Here is a 24085-nt window from a genome sequence, read left to right as displayed (position 1 = left end):
ATTTCATCGGAAACATCGGCTCGAAGCGAGAACAAAAGCCGTCTTTATGGAAAACAAAAATGTTAAGCAAGGGAGAAAGGGAAGTTCTCATCACCATGAGTTTCAACAGAAAAAATAACACGGTGAGAGGTACCAGATCGTGAGACAACGTTCTATATGGAGCGGCCATCTTTTCTCAGCATGAAATCATTGTTTACTTTGATCAAATTACAGGGAAATGTTTGAAACAACAAAATTCCCGCCGTTGGAAAATGAACAATTTAGGGTTCATAGTCCCCCAAGGTAAAAGTAATAAATAAGAATAAAAATCAAATGGAATATACAGGGCCTGCTGCACGGTTCCCCATCACCAAAACGACACATTCTTCTAGAATGTAAGTAGATGAAGTAAAAATGCTTAAAATCAGTTCCTACCTGTGAGTGTGCCAGCACAATGCTTAAACATTGCACCCATTCTTCCGCCTTGTTGCCATCCTTCGGCTTAAGGATGAGTGTCTGATCGCCGGTAAAGATTTCAAACGCTTTCGGGATGTTGCGCGCACCCCGGGACACCTTCACCGATCGAATCTGGTTGACGTCGATACTTTCTCCTCCGGCCTACATTCATTTGCCAAAAGGGGGGGAAAAAAACGATCATCGTTAAATGTGGTTTTGATCCATTCACTTCATACTTCAACACTGCCGAACTTACCTCACTGACCGAACCTTTGCACGATAGATGTGCGCCAGACAGTGTGAAATAGCGCGTGCGCCATCGCCGGAACAGTCTCCATTTGCCCTTCTTCTCCTTTAGCTGTCCCTCGATCACCGGTTGATTGTTGCCGTGCAGAAATCCGATCGCTTTCTCCGGATGATGGCAGAGAAAGCAACCCCACTGGAGCATCTCCAGATCTTCCGTGCTGCCCCCGTTTGAGGCGGCACTCGCGTCACCACCGGTACCCGAACCGACACCCGCATTACCGGTGGATCCCGACACACCACCACCAGTAGGGAGTTCACCCCCCGGTACGGTTGTTCCTCCTGCAGGGTTTCCACCGGCACCACTCGGACCAAGCGTTGTTACCGGGCCCATTTCAAACACGTCAAAGAACCCGGCATGACGAAGCTCATTGACCAGCGCTTCCTGTTCCTTGCCGTTTGGGAACGCACTAGTGACTAGCGTTATGAACGTTCGGTTTTCACACTTGAGCGTGTCCCAGCAGTGTTTCAGCCGGCTAACGCTTGGATCCCAGCTGCTGAGCGCGTTCTTGCCGGCCCGTGCCTGCAGATCGAGAAACATCAGATGTATCCAGGTGCGCGGGTTGCGCGTACGCATCGTGAACATGGTGCGCGAGTACAGACAGTGTGGACCGCGCACCTGACACGCAAAGTGTAGCTTGGCCATCTTCTTCGCGCGGCGTTCCTCGATGATGCATTTGGCCGGCGGTGGAATACGGTGTGCCACTGCCTCCGTGTACGACTTGATCTTGTCCAGATGCTTTTCGCAGAAATGTTGTATGGTGTCACGCATCGGGTACGGTTCGAACACGCTCATGCGCGTAGTGGTCGAGGAAGCGTTCAGGATCGTTACGCTACGGTTATCGTTCGTGCGTGGACGCGTCGTTACCGTGGCGGGACCGGAGACAATTACCTAAAAGCATTACCACATATACATATACTCAGTGCCGGGGTATCAAGTATTCAAGCAATCGCTTACACACACCCGCTGTCTTACCTGATTAGTTGGATCATCGCTCGAATGAAGCGATAGCGTCGTGGTCAGCTGCGGTGACGTCTGCTGCGAATGATTGTTGAACATCGTCGGTGAGGCCGGTGATGCATGGTGCACCTGAATGCCGATCGAGCCGGTTGATTGGTTCAGCCCGCCGAGCGAACTCTTGCCACCGAGTGCTCCGGTTGAGCCCATTAGCGTGTTGGACGGGCCGTGTGAGTACGGTCGGGGCGCACGTGTCGGAGACGTTGTCACGGTGACGCCACAGGATGTGATCTTCGTCTGCGGTATGCCCCATTTGTTCTCGCCCGTGATCGTCACATGCTGGCTGAGTGGCGGTGGAATCGAGTTGCCTCCCAGTAAACCACCGCCTCCGCCACTGCCAGTGCTGGCCATCATTCCTTTGATAGCGACATTTCCGCTCGAATGATGGCTGATGCTGTGCGAAGCGGAACCATCCACTATCGTGGGTCCGCCATTCGGGGTGACACCGGACGCCAACGGTTTTTCCGGATCAATCGACACACCCGCACCGATATCGCCGTTGAACTGATTGATTAGCTGGGACGAACCGAGCCGCGACTTGTGCAGTCCGCCCATCGATCCACCAGCATTGTTCAGACGCGTCGTACTTTTATTGCCACCACCACCGCCAGAATGAAGCCGTCCGGTACTGCGCGAATCTCCGAGCTTTGGACGGTTTCGGGTGTAGCTGGAAAATGGGAAAAAAGATACAGTCGATTAGAGAGTGCGATTGAACACTTGAACAGGGCAGTGGGTCTTACCCGGTGTGATGTGGTGTCGGTGAGATGACAGTAGTGCCATTTCCCACGGCAGTTGCGGTGCCACTGTTCGGTACACCGTTTGCTGCGTTCATAAAGTTGGTAAGCAGCGCTGGATGAATGGTGGAACTGAGCGTCGTACCGTTCGAGGTGTTGATAACGGTGGTCGACATCATCGCACTGCCCGTGTGCGTATGCCCATTGCTTATGATGGCCACATTCGGGGTTTTCGACACAATCGATCGTCCGTGATCGAGCACATGCTGGGTGTAGCCAGCTGCACTACTGCCCAGCATGCTAACGCCAGCAACGGATGGACCGTTTGTCCCGATAGCTGCCGTTCCACCAGTTCCGTGGACGCCGCCAGCATACGTCGGGCTTGCCGTGCCTATTACTGTCGATGCTGGTGTGGGCAGCGTGGCAGACGAATTGAGATTAACAATCGTCACCCCACCGGACGCAGTCTGCTTGATCTGACTGTTATTGCTTAGCTGGCGTTGGCGTACGACGGAGGTCACCTTGTCGGTGAACAGGACCGGATACTTTGTGCACAGTTTGGTCGCTTCGTTTAGCAGAATCGTCTGCAGCGGACGATCGGCACGCGGCAAATGTTCTAGCACAAAGTCTAGCGCGACCTGGGCCCGGTCCTTTCCACAACGTCCGATCGCGGAGAGAATCTGCGCTGCAAAACCCACCGTTTGCGGTACAGTGTGTGCGATTTGTTTGAACGCCTCCGTATATTCTGCCAGCTTGATAGGTTTAGATTCGGCCAGCTTGAGCAGCACGAGCAGTGCCGCTGCTGATAGTGGTGGCCGAACCATGGCCAGCTCCAGCAGCGATGGAATGCTTTCCGTCAAACAGGATGGTTTCTGTTTCGCGATCGTAACGAGCAGCTGCAGAATGACCAGCTGCTCCTGCAGTTCACACCGGGGCACAATTTCCACAAACTTTGGCCCAGCATCGTTGATGGGATCCGGTGTTGCTTCGTAGATTTGCGACAGCACATGGCAGAGACCGTAGTTACCACCGAGCAGCGATTCGAGTATGACGTGCACATGCGGTGACAGCAGGTACGAGTACTCGATGGCGGCCGATGAAAGGTAGCTAGCGAGGTTACGCGACAGCTCGAGGTTGCCCTGGTTGAGAAACTTTACCGCCACCGGCAGTGTCACCTCCATCACCACTTGCTTGTTGTAGTTCTGCGCGAAAAACAAAAAATGTAGAACTCAAACATCGGACACGAAGGAGGTAGATCCTTATCAATTCATACCAGGAATATGCTGGAAATGATGTCGGACGATATCTTCGCATGCGGTGGATCCACATCCTTGCCCGTGGGTTGTAAGTTGTAGCGAAGACACGTTTCCAACAGACTGACCAGCCCGGCACAGTGCTTCTCAATCGTGTGCGTCTTCTTGATGCAAGATGTTACCCGGTTGATGCAGATTTCGATCACCGACTGATCGTTGCTGTTGTGCAGATAATCTTCATGCGAGATGATGGATGAAATCTCCTCTAGCTGGTGGGTAGACAAAAATCATTTGTTGAACACTTAGAAGCAAACGGCCACATCAACGCACTTACCACTTCAGTTAAATCATTCACAATCTCGTAGTCGGCGATGGAAAACAGCTCGCCTGCCCGGGATAGGTCCCTTTTGGACAGCACGGTTGTAAATAGGTCGTGCATGTTAGACACCCCGCTAGTTAATTACTTTGTCCGATTTTAGTTTCCAGGCTGTTATCTTTTTGTTTTCTTATATTTCAGCTCACTCGATCTGATTAATCTATCAGTCCGGAAAGTAGACGAGATATTGCATCCCGAATTTTTTCGCTACCGTCTCGTCTCGGGTGCCTGATTTCTACTGTTTATACATGATTTATCACACCTCACCTTGGCTTAGATTTTGCCTATTCTCTGGCAATACATATACTGCCCCCGGAAGGGGAGGGTGTGATAAAATATTCAAAGGATGATTTTGCTTCCTTCGTTCTCTATCGTCGATTCGCTTTGTATAACGAAAACTCATTAGCTGTCGCGGTGAAAGGAAAGTTGGTGCACTTGCGAACCCATTACCGGAAGGAAAAACGAGCAAAAGGAAGTGTAAATTACGCTTTCAGTCACACATGTGTTACACCAGATATGCAGTTTTCTGTTGTTCACACAATCCTTAAACATCTCTCAACTTAAGGTTCGACGTCAGATTCTTCACGTTTGTTCGTTGCACGTGTTCCGGGAGATCTGTAAAAAAGAAAAGCCAAGTTCAAAAAAAAGTTTGATGTAAACTATGAATATACAGTGGAGCGCCGATTATCCGTACTCATCGGGACTCAGCCCTTGCCGGATAACCGAATATCACGGATAATAGGCACAACTCTTTTTATTGATATAAAAATATTAGTGTTTAGTGTGTAATGGGTAGATGGGATGTAACTGGTCAAATTTTTGGATTTTTTATTATTTTTTATTCTTTTTTTTATTTAAAGCATTATTTGAGTGAAAAGAAACTTATTGTAAAAGTTTCGCATGAAAATAAAACAATTTTTTAAATTTTGCTAATTTGCTCAAAAAAATGGCAAGGGGTACCCCTTATGAAGTTTTCGAGTTAAAAATATTTTTTTTAATTTTTTGTTATTTTTTATTCTTTTCTTCTTTTAAAACATTATTTGAGTGAAAAGAAACTTATTGCAACTAATTCGCATTAAAATATATCAATTTTTTACATTTTGCTAAATTACTCAAAAAATGGCATGGAATTTGGTTCCTCGAATAACTTCTGGCACAGACATCTGAGGGCATGGCCATCCAAGAAGAAAATGTAGCCATTGATGCCATCTAGCGACCACAGGCAAAGATTGGCGATCCGTTGGATACCAACCGAGTTATAGGCAAAATTTGGTGCAAAAATGAGGAAAATTTTACATTTTCTCAAACAGGGTAAGGAACTTGGTTCCTCGCATAACTTCTGGCACAGACATCTGAGGGCATGGTCGTCCAAGAAGAAAATGTAGCCATTGATGCCATCTAGCGACCACAGGCAAAGATTGGTGATCCGTTGGATACCAACCGAGTTATAGCCAAAACTTGGTGCAAAAATGAGCCTAGGAGATTGGTAAATTTATAGATTTTTTTGATTTTTTTAATTTTTTTTACGATTTTTTTAAATTTAAAGCATTATTTGAGTGAAAAGAAACTTATTGTAACAATTTCGCATGAAAATAAAACAATTTTTTAAATTTTGCTAATTTGCTCAAAAAAATGGCAAGGGGTACCCCTTATGAAGTTTTCGAGTTAAAAATATTTTTTTTAATTTTTTGTTATTTTTTATTCTTTTCTTCTTTTAAAACATTATTTGAGTGAAAAGAAACTTACTGCAACTAATACGCATTAAAATATATCAATTTTTTACATTTTGCTAAATTACTCAAAAAATGGCATGGAATTTGGTTCCTCGAATAACTTCTGGCACAGACATCTGAGGGCATGGCCATCCAAGAAGAAAATGTAGCCATTGATGCCATCTAGCGACCACGGGCAAAGATTGGCGATCCCTTGGATACCGACCTAGTTATGGACAAAAATTGGTGCAAAAATGAGGAAAGTTTTACATTTTCTCAAACAGGGTGTGGAACTTGGTTCCTCGAATAACTTCTGACACAGACATCTGAGGGCATGGCCGTCAAAGAAGAAAATGTAGCCATTGATGCCATCTAGCGACCACAGGCAAAGATTGGCGATCCGTTGGATACCAACCGAGTTATAGGCAAAACTTGGTGCAAAAATGAGCCTAGGAGATTGGTAAATTTATAGATTTTTTAAATTTTTTTTGTTATTTTTTATTCTTTTTTTTATTTAAAGCATTATTTGAGTGAAAAGAAACTTATTTCAATCAATTCGCATTAAAATAAATCAATTTATAAAGTTTTGCAAAATTTCCCAAAAAAAGCCAAGGCTACAGCCTTAGGAAATTTTCAAATTTAATTTTTTTTTATAAAGCCAGATGTTAATTTTCTTATTTACACTTTGCAACGTAAATCTGTTCTTTTTGGTCGAACTTGAGCAAATTGTATCACTCCCTATTGAAGCTTTTATTTCTTGCCATCATCGGTTTTGCATTTCTTATGTCAATCCTCCTTCGGAACTGTCATTTCCGAGCTGCACGAATAATGGGACAGCCGGATAAAAGGTACCCGAATAATCGGGGCTCCACTGTATACTTAACCACATGGGGGGAGTGGACAGAAATATTGATCTAAACTAAATACATAATTTGGATGCAGCTTACATAATTAAATCTTACTTCATTGCAAATATTATTACATTAAAGTTGGCCTACGTGGAAGCAAAAATGTAAAACTATGGTATCTTTCATTGTGCTCTCAAGAATATTTGTTAAACTTTTGCTAGACATGGTCGTAATTACTTCTGTACACAGTTATGTTGCATTACATCTTGAGTTCATTGACTACCATTTCTGGAAGCCTTGGGGCTATCAGCTTCTCTTCGGTGTTTGCTAATAAGATCATCCTAGTTCCGCTTACGGTCCACTCAAATGATCGTCTTAATTTACAACAGGCATCCATTAACCAGTAGCAGACGCTATCGGGCAAAAGTACGCACCGGGAACCGATGTAATTGTCGGACGATGATGGGTAACCGATTGCATTATCATTATAAATAACTGCACCCATAGCGAACGAAGGGCAAAGCGGAGATATAAAGATCCATTTCCAATTAAAAAAGAAAATCTACAAGAAATATTTCTTTGGGGGTGCTTTTTATTTATTCAAGATGAGCTCTCAGGATTCATATACAGCTTTTATTGGGGAAATGTCAACAATCAATTATCTTTTGTTGCAACGTGCTCGAGAATTTCGGACGATCGGAGCTTTTTTCACTGGAATCAAACTACGATCAAGCGACACAACATCCTCTGTTCTCTTGATCCAATACAATCGAAGATGTCGTGAAACATTCCGATTGCGTCCTACCGGTGGTCACGTAAAGCCGACTCTCATTGATCTTGCTCTTGAATGACATCATGCTGGAACATTTGATCGGATTCCATTCGACCGATATCCGCGTTTTTGGGAAACGTTGAAAGAGAGGTGGCACTGCCGTGAGTTGATTATTCATCAGCAACATATAGTACAAGTTAGGAAAATTGCAACCTGTAAAATTTACCGACACGATTTGATTTTTTTCGAACATTAGTGTATCTATCAATGGTAGCGTTACAGGAGAAGATGTGCGAATAGACTCGATCTTATTTTCGCTTATATAGATTCCGGTCAAGTTTGGAAACTGTCCAAACACACTCATATCGACTTGTTTCAGATTGTTTTGATCGAATCCGAGGTAGTGCAAGTTGGGATGCCATCCCCAATGTTTTGGGATTTCAGTGAGCGCATTGTCGTCCATATAGATCGCGTTCAATGCAGGTAAGGTGAGATTCCGTGTATCAAACGAAGTAATCCTGTTCGATGCGATAGCTAATCGCATGAAATAATTGTAGGTTACCGGTGCAGTTGCCTCGAAGCGAACGATACGATTGTTTTGCACGTCTAGCCATTTGAGGTCAGAAATATGGGCAAAGACGAACATATCCAGACGTTCCAGTTGATTACTGGATAGATCAATCGATTCCAAGACCAACCTCTGTTTCGGTGGCGTTGTAATCGGAAATAGTTGCCGTATTTGATTACCAGCCAGGTTTAAGACATAGAGTGTTGGATTGTTCACAAGCACATCTAGCCGTAGTGCTGTCATTGCGCACTGATTGATACTCAGCACCTCTAGCACGATCATCTGGGAGAGCGTCGGTGGCACACGATCTACCAAGCAGTTCTCCAGATATAGTCTTTTCAAATGGTGATTCGTACCTGCCACCAATGATCGTAAATTTCCTGCATTGGTAACTTCAATTTCGTTTAAAGTGTTGCCTGCTGGCACTTGGAACACTGGTTCGCGATATATCAAATAAGTAATTGCTACAGTAAGTGGTGCAATTCTCTGCAGAAAAGGACCTGATGCACTGCTGCTGACGATCAGCTTTTCGATGCCTATCGAATACACGTTATTCTCAATCTCGATAGTTTTGCGTATTATAGTTCCACCGTCAGACGTCATGTTGATCACTCCGATGTTGCAAATAATCGCATCCGGGTCCATGCACTGAGCAATGCATGGAGGCGTTCCAATATGACCCAAAATCCATAGAACCAATACTGCTGCTAAGGATGGACAGTAAAGATCATTGGGTAGTTAGGTGTTTATATCATCATACTCAAGTCGTTGAATTCTTACAGTTCAGGACACCCATCACTCAGATATTCAAAAGCAATATGCTAATGGCAACACTCGTCGCAATACTGTCGATGGTAATGACCCAACTGAACCAAATATATACGCCTAAAGATGCGCTAAACGTAATGGCTTAATTAAATCGTAATTTACAAACTGAACAATTTCATTTTCTAGAATACAATACGTCAGATAAAGCACAAAATATCATTTTTATTCATCCATTGTTGTTTTGGTGAATTTGTTGGAAATTTATAATATTTACAGCAGATAATACAACCAGGCCATTTTATTGTGAAATAAAACAATTTTTGCAAACGTGCACATTTGTTAATTTCAGAATGAACATGTTTTGGACATTATCCACGTTGATAAGTCGTTAATGAGGAATAATTGTATTATGCCCTTAATAACGACTGGTTGTCTGTGGTACGAACTAAAGCTGTGTAAAAAAATAAGGTGGCGTTTGAATTTAAACTGCGCTTGTCAAAGGAGTTAGCGAATTGGTTTAGTTTAAGCTGAAGTTAGTAAAATTTGCAAAAGAGCATAGCAACAGTGTTGCAAAACGAAAGCTTTGGACCACCATTTTAATGATGTGGACCTTCGGATTTAATGACGTGTGGATTCTGAGAAAGAACAAAAATTTGCTACCGAGAGATCATTTTGAGACGATAGAGCAGATTCCGAAATCGAAATGGTTTTTCAAAAATTGGAAAAACTGTTGAAATAAGAAGTACATTGCATCGGGAAAGGATTACATTGAAGGTGAAGAAAATAATTTGGAAGAATAAAACAATCATTTTCAAAATAAATGCAATGTTCTCTTGCCTTTTCAACATAGTAGTACACATCATTCGAGATACAAGAAATAATTCTTCAAGAATACTTTTTATTTTTCGCTTCTATAGCTCTCAGGTTTCATATACAGTTTTCATTGGGGAAATACAAACGATAAACTATCATTTGTGGACATCTTTTTTCTCTGAAATCATTCTTGATCAAGCGACACAACATCCTCTATTCTCTTGATCAATTGCAATCGAAGATGTCGTGAAACATTCCGACTGTGTCCTACCAGTGGTAACGTAAAGCCGACTCTCATTGATCTTGCTCTTGAATGACATCATGCTGGAACATTTGATCGGATTCCTTTCGATGAACATACGCGTTTTTGGGAAACGTTGAAAGAGAGGCGGCACTACCGTGAGTAGATTATTCATCAGCGAAAGAAATTGCAACTCAGGAAAATTGCATCCTGTAAAATTTACCGACACGATTTGATTGTCTTGGAAGGTTATTGTATCAACCAATGGTAGCGTAATGGGAGAAGATGTGCGAATAGACTCGATCTTATTTTCGTTTATATAGATTTCGGTCAAGTTTGGAAACCGTCCAAACACACTCATATCGACTTGCTTCAGATTGTTTCGATCGAATCCGAGGTTGCACAAGTTGGGAAGCCATCCCCAATGTGTTGGGATCTCTGTGAGCTCATTGTCGTCCATATAGATCGAGTTCAATGCAGGCAGGGTGAGATTCCGTGTATCGAACGAAGTAATCCTGTTCGATTCGATAGCGAGTCGAATGAAAGAATTGTAAGTTACCGGTGCAGTTGCCTCGAAGCGAACGATACGATTTTTTTGCACGTTTAGCCATTTCAAGTCTGGAATATGGGCAAAGACGAACATATCGAGACGTTCCAGTTGATTACTGGATAGGTTAATCGATTCCAAGACCATCCTCTGTTTCGGTGGCGTTGAAATCGGAAATAGTTGCCGTATTTGATTATTGGACAGGTTTATGATATAGAGTTTTGGATTGTTCACAAGCACATCTAGCCGTAGTGCTGTCATTGCGCACTGCTTGATAATCAGCACCTCTAGCACGATCATCTGGGAGAGCGTCGGTGGCACACGATCTACCAAGCAGTTTTCCAGATGTAGTCTTTTCAAATGGTGATTCGTACCTGCCACCAATGATCGTAAGTTTGCTGCGTTGGTAACTTCAATTTCGTAGATAGTGTTGCCTGCTGGCACTTGGAACACTGGTTCGCGATAGATCAAATAAGCAATTGCTTCAGTAAGCGGTGCAATTCTCTGCAGAAAAGGACCTGAAGCACTGCTGCTGACGATCAGCTTTTCGATGCCTATCGAATACACGTACTTATCGCTGTCGATGGTGTTACGTATTATAGTTCCTCCGTCAGACGTCATGTTGATCACTCCGATGTTGCAAAGAAGCGCATACGGGATCTTACACTGAGCAATGCATGGAGGCGGTCCAATATGACCCAAAATCCATAGAACCAATACTGCTGCTAAGGATGGACAGTAAAGATCCCTGGGTAGTTAAGTGTTTATATCATCATACTCAAGTCGTTGAATTCTTACAGTTCAGGACACCCATCACTCAGATATTCAAAAGCAATACGCTAATGGCAACACTCGTCGCAATACTGTCGATGGTAATGATCCAACTGAACCAAATATATACGCTTAAAGATGCGCTAAACGTAATGGCTTAATTAAATCGTAATTTACAAACTGAACAATTTCATTTTCTGGTATACAATATGTCAGATAAAGCACAAAATATCTTATTCATCTATGCATTGTTGTTTTGAAGTATTTCTGCCGTTAATGAGAAACAATTTTATCCAACCTTTTATAACGACTGATTATCTGTTATTACCACTGCACATCCATCAAGGTAAAAAAGCTAATTCTTTTGGTGTACTTTTCATTTATTCAATTATAGCCTTCAAGATATCCGTATATAAGATTCACGTCTAAGACTTTGAAGATTAATTTTCTACAAGAAGATGCAGATTTTTCCACTGGAATCAAACTACGATCAAGCGACACAACATCCTCTGTTCTCTTGATCCAATACAATCGAAGATGTCGTGAAACATTCCGATTGCGTCCTACCGGTGCTCACGTAAAGCCGACTCTCATTGATCTTGCTCTTGAACGACATCATGTTGGAACATTTGATCGGATTCCTTTCGACCGACATAAGCGTTTTTGGGAAACGTTGAAAGAGAGGTGGCACTGCCGTGAGTTGATTATTCATCAGCAACATATAGTACAAGTTAGGAAAATTGCAACCTGTAAAATTTACCGACACGATTTGATTGTTTTGGAACATTATTGTATCAACCAATGGTAGCGTTACAGGAGACGAGGTGCGAATAGACTCGATCTTATTTTCATTTATATAGATTCCGGTCAAGTTTGGAAACTGTCCAAATACACTCATATCGACTTGTTTCAGATTGTTTCGATCGAATCGGAGGTAGTACAAGTTGGGATGCCATCCCCAATGTTTTGGGATTTCTGTGAGCGCATTGTCGTCCATATGGATCGACTTCAATGCAGGCAGGGTGAGATTGCGTGTATCAAACGAAGTAATCCTGTTCGATTCGATAGCGAGTCGAATGAAAGAATTGTAGGTTGCCGGTGCAGTTGCCTCGAAGCGAACGATACGATTGTTTTGTACGTCTAGCCATTTAAGCTCAGGAATATGGGCAAAGACGAACATATCCAGACGTTCCAGTTGATTACTGGATAGTTCAATGGTTTCCAGGACCAACATCTGTTTCGGTGGCGTTGTAATCGGAAATAGTTGTCGTATTTGATTATTGGCCAGGTTTAAGACATAGAGTTTTGGATTGTTCACAAGCACATCTAGCCGTAGTGCTGTCATTGCGCACTGATTGATACTCAGTATCTCCAGTTCGATCATCTGGGAGAGCGTCGGTGGCACACGATCTACCAAGCAGTTCTCCAGATGTAGTCTTTTCAAATGGTGATTCGTACCTGCCACTAATGATCGTAAATTTGCTGCGTTGGTAACTTCAATTTCGTAGATAGTGTTGCCTGCTGGCACTTGGAACACTGGGTCACAATAAATCAAATATGTAATTGCTTCAGTAAGTGGTGCAACTCTCTGCAGAAAAGGCCCTGATGCACTGCTGCTGACGATCAGCTTTTCGATGCGTATCAAAAATACGAAATCCTCACTCTCGATGGTGTTACGTATTATAGTTCCACCGTCAGACGTCATGTTGATCACTCCAAAGTCGCAAAGAAACCCATACGTGTCGTTACACTGAGCAATGCATGGAGGCGTTCCAATATGTCCCAAAATCCATAGAACCAACACTGCTGCTAAGGATGGACAGTAAAGATCACTTTGTAGTTAGGTGTTTATATCAAGTCGTTGAATTCTTACAGTTCAGGACACCCATCACTAAGATATTCAAAAGCAATACACTAATGACAACACTCGTCGCAATACTGTCGATGGTAATGACCCAACTGAACCAAATATATACGCCTAAAGATGCGCTAAACGTAATGGCTTAATTAAATCGTAATTTAAAAACTGAACAATTTTTTCTAGAATACAATATGTCAGATAAAGCACAAAATATCATTTTTATTCATCCATTGTTGTTTTGGTGAATTTGTTGGAAATTTATAATACTTACAGCTATTATCTGCTAATACGGCAACCGGGCCGTATTATTGCGAAATAAAACAATTTTTGCAAACGTGCACATTTGTTAATTTCGGAATGAATATGTTTTGGACATTATCCACGTTGATAAGTCGTTAATGAGAATCAGCTTCATCCATCCTTTAATAACAACTGATTATCTGTGAATACCACTACATTTCGCTCAAGGTAAAAAAGCTAATTCTTTGGGTGTACTTTTCATGTATTCAATTATAGCCTTCAAGATATCCGTATATAAGATTCACATCTAAGACTTTGAAGATTAATTTTCTACAAGATTTTTCCACTGGAATCAAACTACGATCAAGCGACACAACATCCTCTGTTCTCTTGATCCAATACAATCGAAGATGTCGTGAAACATTCCGATTGCGTCCTACCGGTGCTCACGTAAAGCCGACTCTCATTGATCTTGCTCTTGAATGACATCATGTTGGAACATTTGATCGGATTCCATTCGACCGATATCCGCGTTTTTGGGAAACGTTGGAAGAGAGGCGGCGCTGCCGTGAGTAGATTATTCATCAGCGAAAGAAATTGCAACTCAGGAAAATTGCATCCAGTAAAATTTACCGACACGATTTGATTGCTTTCGAACAGTATCATATCAACCAATGGTAGCGTAACAGGAGACGAGGTGCGAATAGACTCGATCTTATTTTCGTTAATGAAGATTCCGGTCAAGTTTGGTAACTGTCCAAATACACTCATATCGACTTGTTTCAGATTGTTTCGATCGAATCCAAGGTTGCACAAGTTGGGATGCCATCCCCAATGTTTTGGGATTTCTGTGAGCGCATTGTCGTCCATATAGATCGAGTTCAATGCAGGCAGGGTGAGATTCCGTGTATCGAACGAAGTAATTCTGTTCAATTTGATATCGAGTCGATTTAAAGAATTGTAGGTTACCGGTGCGGTTGCCTCAAAGCGAACGATACGATTTTTTTGCACGTTTAGCCGCTGCAGGTCTGGAATATGGGCAAAGACGAACATATCCAGACGTTCCAGTTGATTACTGGCTAGATCAATGGTTTCTAGGGCCAATCGCTGTTTCGGTGGCGTTGTAATCGGAAATAGTTGCCGTATTTGGTTATTGGCCAGGTTTAAGACATAGAGTGTTGGATTGTTCACAAGCACATCTAGCCGTAGTGCTGTCATTGCGCACTGCTTGATAATCAGCACCTCTAGCACGATCATCTGGGAGAGCGTCGGTGGCACACGATCTACCAAGCAGTTTTCCAGATGTAGTCTTTTCAAATGGTGATTCGTACCTGCCACTAATGATCGTAAGTTTGCTGCGTTGGCAATTTCAATTTCATAGATAGTGTTGCCTGCTGGCACTTGGAACACTGGTTCGCGATATATCAAATAAGCAATTGCTTCAGTAAGCGGTGCAATTCTCTGCAGAAAAGGACCTGAAGCACTGCTGCTGACGATCAGTTTTTCGATGCCTATCGAATACAGGTAATTCTCACTCTCGATGGTTTTGCGTATTATAGTTCCACCGTCAGACGTCATGTTGATCACTCCGATGTTGCAAAGAAGCGCATACGGGTCCTTACACTGAGCAATGCATGGAGGCGGTCCAATATTACCCAAAATCCATAGAACCAATACTGCTGCTAAGGATGGACAGTAAAGATCATTGGGTAGTTAGGTGTTTATATCATCATACTCAAGTCGTTGAATTCTTACAGTTCAGGACACCCATCACTCAGATATTCAAAAGCAATACACTAATGGCAACACTCGTCGCAATACTGTCGATGGTAATGACCCAACTGAACCAAATATATACGCTTAAAGATGCGCTAAACGTAATGGCTTAATTAAATCGTAATTTACAAACTGAACAATTTCATTTTCTGGTATACAATATGTCAGATAAAGCACAAAATATCTTATTCATCTATGCATTGTTGTTTTGATGTATTTCTGCCGTTAATGAGAAACAATTTTATTCAACCTTTGATAACGACTGGTTATCTGTTATTACCACTGCACATCCATCAAGGTAAAAAAGCTAATTCTTTTGGTGTACTTTTCATGTATTCAATTATAGCCTTCAAGATATCCGTATATAAGATTCACGTCTAAGACTTTGAAGATTAATTTTCTACAAGAAGATGCAGATTTTTCCACTGGAATCAAACTACGATCAAGCGACACAACATCCTCTGTTCTCTTGATCCAATACAATCGAAGATGTCGTGAAACATTCCGATTGCGTCCTACCGGTGCTCACGTAGAGCCGACTCTCATTGATCTTGCTCTTGAACGACATCATGTTGGAACATTTGATCGGATTCCTTTCGACCGACATAAGCGTTTTTGGAAATCGTTGAAAGAGAGGCGGCACTGTCGTCAGTTGATTATTCATCAGCGAAATATAGTACAAGTTCGGCAAATTGCATCCAGTAAAATTTACCGACACGATTTGATTGTCTTGGAAGGTTATTGTATCAACCAATGGTAGCGTTACAGGAGACGAGGTGCGAATAGACTCGATCTTATTTTCGTTTATATAGATTCCGGTCAAGTTTGGAAACTGTCCAAACACACTCATATCGACTTGTTTCAGATTGTTTCGATCGAATCCGAGGTAGTACAAGTTGGGATGCCATCCCCAATGTTTTGGGATTTCTGTGAGCGCATTGTCGTCCATATAGATCGACTTCAATTCAGGCAGGGTGAGATTGCGTGTATCGAATGAAGTAATGCTGTTCGATTTGATATCGAGTCGAATGAAAGAATTGTAGGCTACCGGTGCAGTTGCCTCAAAGCGAACGATACGATTGTTTTGCACGTCTAGCCGCTGCAGGTCTGGAATATGGGCAAAGACGAACATATCCAGACGTTCTAGTTGATTACTGGATAGATCAATCGATTCCAGGACCAACATCTGTTTCGGTGGCGTTGAAATCGGAAATAGTTGTCGTATTTGATTATTGGACAGGTTTATGATATAGAGTTTTGGATTGTTCACAAGCACATCTAGCCGTAGTGCTGTCATTGCGCACTGCTTGATAATCAGCACCTCTAGCACGATCATCTGGGAGAGCGTCGGTGGCACACGATCTACCAAGCAGTTTTCCAGATGTAGTCTTTTCAAATGGTGATTCGTACCTGCCACCAATGATCGTAAGTTTGCTGCGTTGGTAACTTCAATTTCGTAGATAGTGTTGCCTGCTGGCACTTGGAACACTGGTTCGCGATAGATCAAATAAGCAATTGCTTCAGTAAGCGGTGCAATTCTCTGCAGAAAAGGACCTGAAGCACTGCTGCTGACGATCAGCTTTTCGATGCCTATCGAATACACGTACTTATCGCTGTCGATGGTGTTACGTATTATAGTTCCTCCGTCAGACGTCATGTTGATCACTCCGATGTTGCAAAGAAGCGCATACGGGATCTTACACTGAGCAATGCATGGAGGCGGTCCAATATGACCCAAAATCCATAGAACCAATACTGCTGCTAAGGATGGACAGTAAAGATCCCTGGGTAGTTAAGTGTTTATATCATCATACTCAAGTCGTTGAATTCTTACAGTTCAGGACACCCATCACTCAGATATTCAAAAGCAACACACTAATGGCAACACTCGTCGCACTACTGTCGATGGTAATGACCCAACTGAACCAAATATATACGCCTAAAGATGCGCTAAACGTAATGACTTAATTAAATCGTAATTTAAAAACTGAACAATTTCATTTTCTAGAATACAATATGACAGATAAAGCACAAAATATCTTATTCATCTACCTATCCATTGTTGTTTTGATGTATTTGTTGCCGTTAATGAGAAACAATTTTATCCAACCTTTGATAACGACTGATTATCTGTTATTACCACTGCACATCCATCATGGTAAAAAAGCTAATTCTTTGGGTGTACGTTTCATTTATTCAACTATAGCCTTCAAGATATCCGTATATAAGATGCACGTCTAAGACTTTGAAGATTAATTTTCTACAAGAAGATGCAGATTTTTCCACTGGAATCAAACTACGATCAAGCGACACAACATCCTCTATTCTCTTGATCAAGTGCAATCGAAGATGTCGTGAAACATTCCGACTGTGTCCTACCAGTGGTCACGTAAAGCCGACTCTCATTGATCTTGCTCTTGAACAACATCATGTTGGAACATTTGATCGGATTCCTTTCGACCGACATAAGCGTTTTTGGGAAACGTTGAAAGATAGGCGGCACTGCCGTGAGTTGATTATTCATCAACGAAATATAGTACAAGTTAGGCAAATTGCATCCTGTAAAATTTACCGACACGATTTGATTGTCTTGGAAGGTTATTGTATCAATCAATGGTAGCGTAACAGGAGACGAGGTGCGAATAGACTCGATCTTATTTTCGTTAATGAAGATTCCGGTCAAGTTTGGAAACTGTCCAAACACACTCATATCGACTTGCTTCAGATTGTTTCGATCGAATCCGAGGTAGTACAAGTTGGGATGCCATCCCCAATGTTTTGGGATTTCTGTGAGCGCATTGTCGTCCATATAGATCGACTTCAATGCAGGCAGGGTGAGATTGCGTGTATCGAATGAAGTAATGCTGTTCGATTTGATATCGAGTCGGATGAAAGAATTGTAGGTTACCGGTGCGGTTGCCTCAAAGCGAACAATACGGTTTTTTTGCACGTCTAGCCGCTGCAGGTCTGGAATATGGGCAAAGACGAACATATCCAGACGTTCCAGTTGATTACTGGATAGATCAATCGATTCCAGGACCAACCTCTGTTTCGGTGGCGTTGTAATCGGAAATAGTTGCCGTATTTGATTATTGGCCAGGTTTAAGACATAGAGTTTTGGATTGTTTACAAGCACATCTAGCCGTAGTGCTGTCATTGCGCACTGATTGATACTCAGTATCTCCAGTTCGATCATCTGGGAGAGCGTCGGTGGCACACGATCTACCAAGCAGTTCTCCAGATGTAGTCTTTTCAAATGGTGATTCGTACCTGCCACCAATGATCGTAAGTTTGCTGCATTGGTAACTTCAATTTCGTAGATAGTGTTGCCTGCTGGCACTTGGAACACTGGTTCGCGATAGATCAAATAAGTAATTGCTTCAGTAAGCGGTGCAATTCTCTGCAGAAAAGGACCTGAAGCACTGCTGCTGACGATCAGCTTTTCGATGCCTATCGAATACAGGTAATCCTCACTCTCGATGGTTTTGCGTATTATAGTTCCACCGTCAGACGTCATGTTGATCACTCCGATGTTGCAAATAATCGCATACGGGATCTTACACTGAGCAATGCATGGAGGCGGTCCAATATGACCCAAAATCCATAGAACCAATACTGCTGCTAAGGATGGACAGTAAAGATCACGGGGTTAGGTGTTTATATCATCAAACTCAAGTCGTTGAATTCTTACAGTTCAGAACACCCATCACTCAGATATTCAAAAGCAATACACTAATGGCAACACTCGTCGCACTACTGTCGATGGTAATGACCCAACTGAACCAAATATATACGCCTAAAGATGCGCTAAACGTAATCTCTTATTTAAATCGTAATTTACAAACTGAACAAGTGGTTTAGAGTTCTATTTTCCCAATAAAAAAATCAAAGAAAAACTTTACAAAACACGTTATTAGCCTTTGGTTATGAATAATGTATGTTAAATTACTGCTGTTGTTGTCCGTTAACCCATACGAAATGTTATCAGAATAATTTTTTCGAATATTGTGGAATGATAATTAGTGATTCATTTTATTTCAACTTCATGTGCGTATGTAATTTAAATTTGGGGAGAAAGATGGGAGGGACAAAAATACAACGGCAATGCTTAAATATATTTTATATAAATTAAATATATTTTGAAAATACACCGGAGAACGCTAATGAATATCTGAGGTTTGCTATCCGTCAAGGACTAACTACTTTCAGAAATAACTTTCTGACTCCAATCGATTGCCGTTAAAATCCAATCGTTTATTGAAATCTTGGGTCTCCCCACCAGCCATAGCGCTGTTCTTTTAGCGATGTCAAACTATTTCGCTTAGTGGTCTCTTTAAATTCAGTTTTTCCTGCCTTTTATAAGGCTCCATAGCCTTTAGCTAGGGCACAGCACTTAGCGCTTTGTATTGCCTACCTCGCAGGCGTTTATTCCTAGCGTTACCCATTTAACATTGAACACCGTCTACTTGGTCGGGTTGGGTTTGATCCTGCGCTCTTGTGTCTTAGTGTTTGATGTAGTACTTTATTAATTGATTTTAGAATTGATAGTATCCAGAGAATTCTCATCGAATGATCACACAACTTCAACCGTTGCAGCATACCTTTACTTGTTACTCAACTTGAAACGATGATGTTGTACCGCATGGCGATGAGAGTGCTAGCTGATCTTTCCGAAACCTTCCGTCCTCCAGTTTATCCTTATAAAGCAACGGAGAGTCGCATGTGAGCGGGTTCCCATCCATTCTCAAGCGGATTTTAGAGAATATTTCAAACATAGGTGGAATCATCGTGAGATGATGTTGATTCAGATTCAAATAGGTTATGTTTACTAAGCTACGTCCAGTGATGCTGAACGAGGCGATCTTGTTGTTTCTCAAATGCAATGAAACAATTGACAATTTGACGGGAGATGAAATACATACTGAGCTAATTTGTTTCGACATAACATAAACGTTCCAGCTGATTACCCTGCATTCTGTCTACGACCAATTTGTTTTCAAAAGGTTTCCCACGATATTGAGAAAATGAAATAATTCTAGAACATCAAAGTTTTGAAGCAAACGGCGACTTACTAAGAGGATGCTCACATCTCGTCAACTTTATAGGTATGTACATCTCTGTCATTTCACCATTGTTTCGACAACAATTGAAACACAAAATTAATGTTCGTTCTAAAGAACGAAACCATAAACGATAACAACTTAATTTATTTCATTTCAAACGTCGCAGCATATCTTTATGTTTTTCCCAACTTCAAACGATGATGTCGTGTCACACGGTTGTGAAAGAGGTACTTTATCTGTACGAAGTCTCCCTTTTTGAATGTAATCCTTATAAGGCAATAAAGTGTCGCATGTGAGCGGATTGCCATTCATTGACAACTCAACGTTTGGGAATCTCTCCAACACAGGTGGAATCATCGTGAGACTATTTTCGTTTAGATTTAAATAAGTTATGTTTGGTAAGTCACACCCAGTAATATTGAACGAGCTGATCCTGTTCTTTTCCAATTGCAACCACATAAGTGGTAGTTTTACAGGAGATGAGGTACGAACTGTACTGATTTGGTTTGCAAGAATATAAATTACCCGTAATTTTCGATATGGTCGAAAATAGCTGAGGTCCAATTGTGTTAGGTTGTTCTCACTAAGATCAAGACTATATAGTTCTGGTAACACTTTCGGCAGAGACGGCATCCGTTTCAGAGCATTGGAACTGAGATGAAGATATCTGAGACTTGGCGTTGTAACGTTCCTTACATCGAAGATTTCAATGAGGTTGTTAGAAAAAAACAAATAACTAAGAAGAGGAAGAGTGACCGGTTTTGACACTTCTAGATGAATTAAGCGGTTATCAAAAATTTGAAGAAATGTGAGGTTGGGCATCGACACGAACACACTCACATCTAAACGTTCTAGTTGATTAGCCGTAAGTATCAATCTCTCGATGCTTAACGTCCTGCCAGTACGATCATTTGCCGGAAATATTTGCCGTATTTGATTAAAGGACAAATCTAGGGTGGTTAAATTTTGATTTTCTATCAACATGTCCAGTCGCAGAACAGATAGCATGCAAATTGTTATGGAAAGCCTTTTCATCATGGTCATCTTGGATAGAGTTTGTGGCAAGCGATCCATCATACATTGTTCAATGGATAGAATTTCAAGATGTGTGTTTTGCCCAGCTATGAATGCACGAAGATTTGGAGCACCCATCACTTGGATCTCGCTGATAGTATTGCCGTCCGGGATATGGAACGTAGGTTCTCGGTAGTTAACATACATGAGGTATGCAATCGCGTGGCTTATCCTTTGCAGAAACACTCCCGATGGACTAACGGCTACGATCAGCTTCTGGATATACACCTCTGGTTCTTTTTCAATGGTCCTCAGTAACTTCAATCCTCCACCCGAGGTCATGTCGATGACATCGATTGTACAGCCTTGCCAAATTCCACTGATGCAGTCCTCTTCGCCTAGGTTCATCTTCAAATGACACAAAGTGAACAAGATCCAAAAGCGCCCTGACATAAAGTTATTAACGATCAGTACAGCTCGAGCCATAAGATATTCTCTGAACCATTTTGCTAGATCTCACCACGAACAATCATTATCTTTCACACTAGATATTTATGAACTAAATAACTTACACCACATTCACTAGGCTACTGATTAAAGTCAGAGGGGTTTACAGATTTTTATAGAAATGATGTTGATTAATATTTGCATTAAATTGCATTTTAATATGTGTTTCGTAATTCAACGCACCTCCAATTATTATCTCATATAAATCCAATTTGCGTGCTTTCCCCTTTAGCAATTCGCTATAAAGATGACAATATTTTACAAGCTATTTGCAATACGCTCATAATAAACGTAATGTTTTTATTAACGACAGTTATAAGCAACTAATCGTAATATAAACTTTGCAAATAACAGTCCTTAAATGCTTTTAACGTTCTCTAAGTCTATTGTCTGTAAAGTCTATTTTGTAAACACTAGATCTTAAGTACTTACAATCGAAACAATTAATACTGAGTGGAAGTTTTAAAGCCGCACATGGTCGACCGTTTGAATTCTTAGACCATATTGTTGAAGGACTGTAAAACATTTCTCATAATACGCATAATGATTTCTGTGCTGCAAGTTCTCAACTTTCAAACATCTGCTTTACACATACTTGTAATGTACGTAAGCATCAATGTAAATTAATCTGGTTCTGCGTTAACTATTGCAGCATATTTTTAATTCTTCCCCAACCGGAAACGATGATGTCGTGTCACACGGTAGCGAAAAATGTACTTTGTCTTTATGAAATCTTTCTTTTTGAATGTAATCCTTATAAGGCAATATAGTGTCGCATGTGAGCGGATTGCCATTCATTGTCAAAATAAGTTTCGGGAATCGCTCCAACACAGGTGGAATCATCGTGAGACGATTTTCGTTCAGATTTAAAGAAGTTATGTTTGGTAAGTCACACCCAGTAAGATTGAACGAGCTGATCCTGTTCTTTTCCAAGTGCACCCAAACAAGTGGTAGCCTTACAGGAGATGAGGTACGAACTGTACTGATTTGGTTTGAAGGAAAATGAACATACTGCACTTTTTGATATGGTCGAAAGTAGCTTAGGTCCAATTGTGTTAGGTTGTTCTCACTAAGATCAAGACTATTTAGTTCCGGTAACATTTTCGGCAGAGACGGCATCCGTTTCAGAGCATTGGACCTGAGATGTAGAAATATGAGACTTGGTATTGTAACGTTCCTCAGATCGAAGATTTCAATCAGGTTATTAGAAAAATACATATAATTAACAAGAGGAAGAGTGACCGGTTTGGACACTTCTAGGTGAACTATGCGATTACCAAACATGTCAAGCAATGTGAGCTTGGGCATCGACCCGAATACGCTCATATCTAAACGTTCTAGTTGATTACCGGATAGGTCCAATCTCTCAATGCTTAACGTCCTGCCAGTACGATCATTTGCCGGAAATATCTGCCGTATTTGATTAAAGGACAAATCTAGGGTGGTTAAGTTCTGATTTTCTAGCAACTTGTCAAGTCGCAGAACAGATAGCATGCAAATTGTTATGGAAAGCCTTTTCATCATGGTCATCTTGGATAGAGTTTGTGGCAAGCGATCCATCATACATTGTTCAATGGATAGAATTTCAAGATGTGTGTTCTGCCCAGCTATTAACGCCTGAAGATTTGGGGCACCCTTTATCCGAATCTCGATGATAGTATTGCCCTCCGGGATATGGAACGTAGGTTCTCGGTAGTTATAATACGTGAGATATGCAATCGCGTGGCTTATCCTTTGCAGAAACACTCCCGATGGACTGACGGCTACGATCAGCTTCTGGATATACACCTCTGGCTCTTTTTCAATGATCCTCAGTAACTTCAATCCTCCACCCGAAGTCATGTCGATGACATCGACTGTACAACGTTGGAAAATTCGTGTGTTGCAATCATCCTTTTCGCCTAGGTTCATCTCCAATTGACACAAGATGAACAAGGTCCAGTAAACCGCTATTAAGGAATTGTGTACAATAAGTTTAACACCGCACGAAAACTATCGTCTGAACCATTTACCACGAACAATGATCATCCCTCAGGCTAGATAATTATAATTTGAACAGCGTGTTCCCGTATTCACCAAGCTACTGGAAAAAGGCGGTCCCTGCAATTGCTATTTAAGCAAATGAATATTTGCTTCATTCCCATCAAAATCACGTTATTATTAAATGTAAATTATTTATTGCTGAAATTGGCAGTAATCTGACAGGGTAAAGGAAACTTCATATTTCCCGGCATCTGCCCGTACATCTTCCCTTGTCCTGTACATATACATATTATTGTACGGACTGTTAGCTGTTGTTAGCGTGCTGTTAGCTACTCCATTGTCGATTCAAGGATTCAAGACAATAGTATCTATTTGGGTGGGATCAATTTAAGTTGATGAAAAAAAACGTGAATGATGTTCTAAATTACCGCAACTTAAAGTATAGTGAAAAAAGTGAAATATTTCATTCTACTGAGATAACG

The 24085-nt window shown here is 41.6% G+C and overlaps 4 protein-coding genes and 1 long non-coding RNA gene across 8 annotated transcripts in view; 1 reads left to right on the top strand and 4 right to left on the bottom strand.

Annotated features, from left to right (window-relative positions):
* The window catches only part of LOC125767799 (protein melted), a 32107-nt gene that overhangs the window by 3088 nt on the left and 4934 nt on the right, over nucleotides 1-24085 (bottom strand). Inside the window, exons 2-7 of the mRNA XM_049434708.1 lie at nucleotides 4078-4734; nucleotides 3764-4012; nucleotides 2497-3692; nucleotides 1715-2423; nucleotides 692-1630; nucleotides 415-597 (exon numbers count right to left, since the gene is read on the bottom strand). Coding sequence (XP_049290665.1) covers nucleotides 415-597; nucleotides 692-1630; nucleotides 1715-2423; nucleotides 2497-3692; nucleotides 3764-4012; nucleotides 4078-4182 — 3381 coding nt within the window. The 5' untranslated portion in view covers nucleotides 4183-4734. The remainder of the gene's footprint in view (nucleotides 1-414; nucleotides 598-691; nucleotides 1631-1714; nucleotides 2424-2496; nucleotides 3693-3763; nucleotides 4013-4077; nucleotides 4735-24085) is intronic.
* Nucleotides 6217-18553, bottom strand: LOC125767816 (protein artichoke-like). 4 transcript variants are annotated; one of them, XM_049434730.1, is made up of 2 exons: nucleotides 18307-18553; nucleotides 6217-8375 (listed from the first exon to the last, which is right to left on the bottom strand). In XM_049434730.1, exons 1-2 carry the CDS (start codon nucleotides 18551-18553, stop codon nucleotides 7408-7410), a joined length of 1215 nt encoding a protein of 404 aa, XP_049290687.1. In that variant the 3' UTR covers nucleotides 6217-7407. The 4 variants fall into 4 exon arrangements, with proteins under 4 accessions (XP_049290687.1, XP_049290686.1, XP_049290684.1 ...); XM_049434729.1 differs by having other exon boundaries at nucleotides 16447-18518; XM_049434727.1 differs by lacking the exon at nucleotides 6217-8375 and adding an exon at nucleotides 10823-10906 and having other exon boundaries at nucleotides 14736-18518.
* LOC125767836 (uncharacterized) lies at nucleotides 7509-16377 on the top strand. Its single transcript, XR_007418830.1, has 3 exons — nucleotides 7509-7601; nucleotides 13818-14421; nucleotides 16277-16377. It is a non-coding gene; the product is annotated as an uncharacterized LOC125767836 (long non-coding RNA).
* LOC125767817 (leucine-rich repeat-containing protein let-4-like) lies at nucleotides 8382-11386 on the bottom strand. Its single transcript, XM_049434732.1, has one exon. It carries the CDS (start codon nucleotides 11007-11009, stop codon nucleotides 9795-9797), a length of 1215 nt encoding a protein of 404 aa, XP_049290689.1. The 5' UTR covers nucleotides 11010-11386; the 3' UTR covers nucleotides 8382-9794.
* LOC125772327 (uncharacterized) lies at nucleotides 20695-23531 on the bottom strand. The gene is made up of 3 exons (XM_049443900.1): nucleotides 22581-23531; nucleotides 21375-21521; nucleotides 20695-20790 (listed from the first exon to the last, which is right to left on the bottom strand). Exons 1-3 carry the CDS (start codon nucleotides 23529-23531, stop codon nucleotides 20695-20697), a joined length of 1194 nt encoding a protein of 397 aa, XP_049299857.1.

The sequence above is a fragment of the Anopheles funestus genome, chromosome 3RL (assembly GCF_943734845.2).
Source record: "Anopheles funestus chromosome 3RL, idAnoFuneDA-416_04, whole genome shotgun sequence".
In the NCBI taxonomy this organism is placed as follows: domain Eukaryota; kingdom Metazoa; phylum Arthropoda; class Insecta; order Diptera; family Culicidae; genus Anopheles; species Anopheles funestus.
This window is presented reverse-complemented; position numbering and strand designations above follow the sequence as displayed.